Source organism: Cynoglossus semilaevis, chromosome 7 (assembly GCF_000523025.1).
Source record: "Cynoglossus semilaevis isolate Cse_v1.0 chromosome 7, Cse_v1.0, whole genome shotgun sequence".
Taxonomy (NCBI): domain Eukaryota; kingdom Metazoa; phylum Chordata; class Actinopteri; order Pleuronectiformes; family Cynoglossidae; genus Cynoglossus; species Cynoglossus semilaevis.
In genome coordinates, this window is record NC_024313.1 from 2,885,723 (window position 1) to 2,892,224 (window position 6,502).

The 6,502-nt window shown below is 39.9% G+C and overlaps 1 protein-coding gene across 5 annotated transcripts in view; it reads left to right on the forward strand.

Annotated features, from left to right (window-relative positions):
• The window catches only part of gtf2a1 (general transcription factor IIA, 1), a 10,571-nt gene extending 7,802 nt beyond the window's left edge, over nt 1-2,769 (forward strand). For all 5 annotated transcript variants that reach the window (XM_008312766.3, XM_008312768.3, XM_008312764.3 and 2 more), the window contains 3 exons: nt 41-331; nt 477-566; nt 1,276-2,769. In XM_008312766.3, coding sequence (XP_008310988.1) covers nt 41-331; nt 477-566; nt 1,276-1,383 — 489 coding nt within the window. In that variant the 3' untranslated portion in view covers nt 1,384-2,769. The remainder of the gene's footprint in view (nt 1-40; nt 332-476; nt 567-1,275) is intronic.
• Nucleotides 2,770-6,502: the final 3,733 nt, after the last annotated feature.

The window sequence follows — 6,502 nt, forward strand, 5'->3', positions numbered from 1 at the left end:
TCCACTCTGCTTTCTTTCCGTTTCCTTTCTTTTCCATTAGGTGATGCAGGCAGCGACTACGGCGCAGCAGCCTGGTCAGGCGACAACGACGGCAGCTCTGGTCCAGCAGGTACATCAGGTACAGGGTGCCGCTCCACCACAGGCCCATCAGCAGCAGGCCCAGGTTCAGAACAAGGCCCAGGCTCAACCTCAGGCACAGCAGCCCCCGCTGATGCTGCAGGTAGACGGGGCCGGAGACACCTCATCAGATGACGACGAGGATGAGGAGGAGTATGATGAGGATGAAGAGGAGGAGAAGGACAAGGATGCGGAGGACGGGCAGGTGGAGGAGGTGGGCACGAAAGAAATCCTGCTGTCTGTCTGTTGATGTCATGATCATACGTCTGTCCCCGCAATGGACACAGAACAGTACCACTCTGTACCTTTGACTCCGAGCAACAGATGACAAACCTTTCTCCTCTGTGTCCCTCCGCCAGGAGCCACTGAACAGCGGCGACGATGTGAGTGATGAAGAGGACCAGGAGCTGTTTGATACAGAGAATGTAGTAGTGTGCCAATATGACAAGGTAAGTCGTGACCGCTACTATTAAATGAAATTAGATTTTGATGCTGAAAATGAGAGAAGACCAATTGTTCACTGACTGTTAACTACGAAAATGAGAGACCAATTGTTCACTGACTGTTAACTAATATTCAAAAGGATTTCTTTCATGCTTGGTTTAAAGATAAATATTTTCTAAAGTAGTCATAAACCCATGTGGTTTCTACATAGTACAAACTCAGGACTTGAAGGTCATACAGATGCAGCAGCACTGTCTGCCCCTAATCTATGCCTAAAGGGTTTTCCTCGCTCTGCCTGAGACGATCATTTTACTCTGGTCTCCACACAAACAGTCTTTATGTTGTCTACTCTTCCCCCACAGAATATTACTTGTTCACTGACATTTCCCAGAGTCCTTCATTCACTGAAAATACGTTCGAGTCCACAAAATGCTAAAGCAAATATCGGTACAGTCGTCGGCCAAGTCTGCGGAAGCTGAACTAAGACGCACCTTGACATTTGCTTCTGCACAAACGTGATTTTTGACAGTAGTTTGACAAAATTGACAGTATATTCAGTCTATCTAACTGAATGAATGAGTTCTTAATATCAGCAGAACCTCCAGATGTTGTTAGTCAAGATGATGGTTTTGCCTAAAACTACCGTGTGGTGGTCGACAGTTGTTAGTTTCTTTTCTTCTCATAACTGAGGTTCTTTTTTCCTTTGCTCCTCAGATTCACAGAAGTAAGAACAAATGGAAATTCTATCTGAAAGATGGAATCATGAACCTGAATGGGAGAGACTATGTCTTCTCCAAAGCCATCGGTGATGCTGAGTGGTGAATTAGAAAAAAGCAAAATCAGGAGCGGGAACTCTGAAACTCCTCCTATGTTAGCAGACTCTTCAGTATCCTTCCATATCCTGTAACTGGAATCTTTCAGGAAAATCTCTTTGGAGTCTTTGAGAACTCTGACAAGCCTAAAGGACTGTGAGGGTACTGTAAAATTGACATGTCCAACGAGAAACTTACAGGGAAGGAAAAGCCTGTGAGCTAAGCATCATTTCACCTTTTGTTTTGTCTCGTCCTCCTTTTGAATTCACATTCACATGGTACGGGTGTAGTGGACCAGGGCGACGTGACTTGCCCTGATGCAGGGGGTCATAGGTCATTCAAAAATGCCCCATACATGAGAATCACCTTCAAAATGCACTGTAGTTGGTTGACTGGACTGACTCCTGTTTGCTTTTAAGCATAAACGTAGTGCCACCAGTCGGGATTTCTGCCTTTAGTTTGACCAGAATCTAAATTGTGGCTTATTTTTGTTCCTAGATGGTAATTCAGTGTGATGGCGCTCCAGAGTGTTTTTATGTAATTAACAGTTTGCTATTGTTTTAAACATTTTTTTTAAGATATGGATATAAATATATATATATATTTTAAGCGTTCAAACAATGGGTGTGAAGTTGTGTTGCTCTCCGAATAAGTCAAGCTAAATCTGAAAAGCAGTTATCTTCTGTCGTTCGTCTCTCTGGAGCTTCATTCCACCTTCTTTTTTGGAACTTGGACGAATTGAAACAAGAACAGATCCGACATCTATGAACTGTACAAAGCGTCTGAACGTTTGTCCTGTTGTTTGCTCTTGTTTTAGTTTTCCTGTAGTCAGCTGGAAATTTTGCCCTGTCAGGTAATCGGTGTGTTTGTTAGTCAGTGACCACGGCGTGCTCTGTCCTCCCCAATTTTCACAGGAAGTCAGTCAGTGATTGACTGCGTAGGCATGTGGTGCATGTTGATGTGTGTGTGTGCGTGTGTCTTCACTGCAGTCTTTTTTTCTTCACCGGCTGCATAACCCCGACGCCACCTTTCACATTGTACAATGGAGGGGAAAAGTTGACATCTCCCCTGTTCAATTGTTAGTTTTCCACGTATTCCTAAAAGTTCTTTGTTTTCGAGAGAAGGTCGGAAAGCCGTACCAAACTGTGCTCTTAAAAAAAAAGTGTTCCTTTTTTTCTGTTGACTGAGCAACGCTCCACAGCGCTGCGTTCCAATTTTTCATCCATAAGTTCTCCTGGGATTTTATGTTATTTGTGATTTTTGTTTTTCTTTTTTAAAAGAAAAACCCAAGAATATTTTCTATCAATGTGCGTTTAACTCGGGGCCTGTGTGTCACTGCAGCTTGTTTTTAGTGGCCCCTATTGCAGAAATTTGAAATAAAGTATGTTTTTTTGAATTTTGTGTTAATTTGGTGGTATAAAATCCTGCAAACACAGAAGACAACTTTCACAGGTTAAATACATTCATGAATATAAAAATTAAACTGTTTGTTGGAGGACTGCACACTGAACATTTAAAAATCACTGCTTTTTCAAGTTTTCATTGCCTGAATATTTACAATATATTATTGTCCTATCACATTTTGTATAAAAACACCCAAATATAATAAACATTATTACTATTATTTTTAAAGTTGTTGGGAAACCTGGCAGTTACAAAAAAACAGCGAGGAAAACGTATTGTTCCCCCATTTTGTATTTTCTGCATAATGTCGCCGTCTACTGGCGACATTGTGTAGAGAAAAGCACAACTAACTGTGCAACACTCGTTTTGACGGATATAGCTTAGCTGCTTTCGCTACACAGATATTAAAAAGTTGCAGATTTATTAAAGGTTGAGGTATAATCTTTTTTAAATCGGTTTTTTATCATAATTCATCAATATTTTAATTTTTTTAATTCGTCTTCTATCGAAAGATCCACAAGGGTAGGTTAGCGGAGTGACACATTTAATTAAGTTAATAATTTTGCTACTTAATAGTAGTATAACAAAAGCTAAAGCTTCAGCAACAGAAACGGTTGGAACGCTGCGGTTATATCTGCCAAACACTTCACAGAGTGAAGTCGGTTGTGCTATCTTTGTCCACAAGACGGCGATATTCTGCAGGAAAAAAAATTAAAAAGAGTTTATTTGGTCAACGTTTAAAAATAGAAGTCTAACTCTCTTACCACTAGATCAAGTGACTACATTAAGTCAATAATGGATTATCTAAATAATAAAATTAGTTAAATGTTGTAATACATTTTGATACTTTTCTTCTTCTCATGTTTTCCACATAACTTGATCCAAAGATTTTCAATAACAACATAATTTGTGAAAAATATTAAATTATACAGAGTGACACAATCTTAATAATATTGTAACCTGTTGGGGCACGTCTAATACTTTTTGTGTTATTGTTATTGGGCCAGTTTAATTGCGTTTCGACATTTTTATCAAATCATTCAGCCTTTTTCTTTTTTTTTTTTTTTTTTTTTTTTTTTTGGGCCTAATTTTAAGCACCCAACAGTTTTAAAGAAACACAATAATCCTCCAGCAGCTGAAGGCTTCGTGAGCACAACGTCTTCCCTCAAGACTAAGAGCGGTATTAAGGTTTAATGCACATTGACTTTACACTTAGCAAAGTACCGAAAGGAACTCAGAATTTACTGAAGTGTAAACTTGTACTGACGCCGTGGGGACTTTACTCTTACCTTAAAGTTTACTTGTCTTGTTCTTAACACAACTGTCTTTTAAATTCACTTCTGGGCATCATTCCCTGAGCCTGGGTTTTGAGTTGCTCAGCCATAGTGCATGATCAGGTACCTGTATTTCCACTAGGGGTCTTAAGGGGCAGTTTTCCATATTATCCTTTTTTTGTCAGGTGATATAGGCACTTTGAAGTACAAACTGTAGCATCGATTTAATATTGACTGTAGAAATATTACTATTTTTTTCAGTTTATTTTCAAGGAGGATAGTCTCGACCTTTGCCCTCCTCAATACATCCTTTAAGTCATGATAACACGTGTGAATCATGGTAATCCCCAAAAGCAGGATTAATTATTCAAAGCCCTTTAAATTGTCTCCAGGGTCTGGCATCCCTTGCCTCCCTCCCCTGCTCCCCTTCTCCTCCCCTTTTGCAGGAAAGGTTGTGATTACTGTACAACCGAAACTGTAAAAACTGTAGATATTTGTCACATTTGCTGTAGTCTTCTTTTTTCTTTTTTTGAGCTCATTTACCTGTCTGTAACATCAGAACTGCCACTGGCCTAGAACCCAGAATATTCCCTGTCTGGTCTTCAGTTGCTGTGTTTCAGCGGTGTAATCCAGCACTCTGTTCAAACGGCTGTCGGGGTTTGAACAGGATGGGCGTTTTCCCCTTTCCAATTCCAATCCAAACTGATACAATCCCTGCATATTTCCTTGTGGGTAATTATAAGATAACGGCGCTGTCTGGGATTAAGGTCCAATCAGAAACTACGAGAATATATATTTTTTTTTTTTATGATCGGATTGGAAGCAGGCTGTCCACTTTTACGGCATGGCTCACCTCACAGAGACTTACTCTGCCTCAAACAGACCTAGTTGTGAAAGAATGTAACTCTGATGAAGTGGGCTCTCTACCTACACTCCAGTATAAGAATATGACTTGCTGCTAACGAGTCTCATAACGAGGCTCTGGAGATGTCCTAGCTATGACTGGAAGTTTCTGTTTCTGACCGGCTGCCAAACAAACTGCCTGTTTTTCAGCAGTGGCACAATCTGGCATGCCCGTTGCTGCGGTGACCGTCTCGTGAAATGAAAAACTTTGTAGGACAAAATGTCCCTATATCACGTTTATTACATGACTATCTAGTTAGCTAGCCTCTTGTTTTCTCCTTATTCTTTATTCAATTCACTTTTTTCCGATATCAACCGATACCGATATACAGGGCAGTGGTGGCCGCCTGCTCACTAAGGTGATGGGTTAAAGCACTGTCACAATTATTTTCTGCCATGCCCCCCCAGTGGACAGAAGTTTTTTACACCCTCCCTCCTCCCAAACCCCTGATTATTAAAATAGATTTTAAAAATGAGCTGCAATGCTGCCATCTAGTGGCTTTCACTTTCATAAACAGTCGTTTTTTTCCATAACTATTTTATAGTATATATTTATATATTTTAAACCGATAATTATGCTAATATCGGGCCGATAATATTATGATTTATAGATCTTGTTTATTGGGATTTTTTTCAATATGTCAGGCGTAGTAAAAAAAGTGTGTAGACCACAGATTGACTCATAAACCCTGTCAAAGCTTCATCGTTAACAGATGTCGGATTCAGATTCTCTCACACTCCGAGTGATGCAACGAGCTGAAATCCACGTCACGGCTCTTTCATGGTTTTGTCGAGTGTGAAGGTGTCTGCAAGCGTGGACACAGAAGCACGTCAAAATCCACCTCGTAATTTAACCACGGAAAACATGTGGTGTGAAGATTAGTTTTCTAAACATTAATGCAAATTTCTGGCGACCATAAAGACTTTTTTTGCAGATATTACATAATTATGCTAATTCTGGGCTGATAATATTGATAATATTGGACATTAAATGTAAAGAATACAGCTGTTTAAGATTGTGTTCAGTGTTTTCAATCATAATAATATTTATCAGTATTTTTTTTCAGGCAACCCTATGTGAACTCCAGGCGACCCCTACATGGGGTCGTGACCCCAAGATTGAAAAATAAAGCTTTAGAACCTGTGCAGTAGCTTAGGTTTACAGGTAAATATGATAACATACAGGAAACAATATAGTCAGTTATCCTAGCTGTGGTAATGTTTTCTAAAATATAAAATGTGACGTGTTTGCCTTGAGTAAAACCACTTGCAGAACGACAGGAGGAGAATTGTTTTCACAAAACCAAACCCTTGTATCTTTTCAACTACTTCACATTCGTTCAACTCTCTGACTGAAGAGTGTTCTCTGAGAGAACTTGACTTTTCAAGAGAAACGTCCACGTTCACTGACCCGGTCACAAGTGCAGGGACCTTATGTTCTGTGAGGCTTCCCTGAAACTTTTTTTCGTCACCTGTCTATGACCTTTCTTCACCTAATCTGCTGAGAACGCTGCTTCAGTATGTGTTTACCTGAAACTCCAGGAGGAT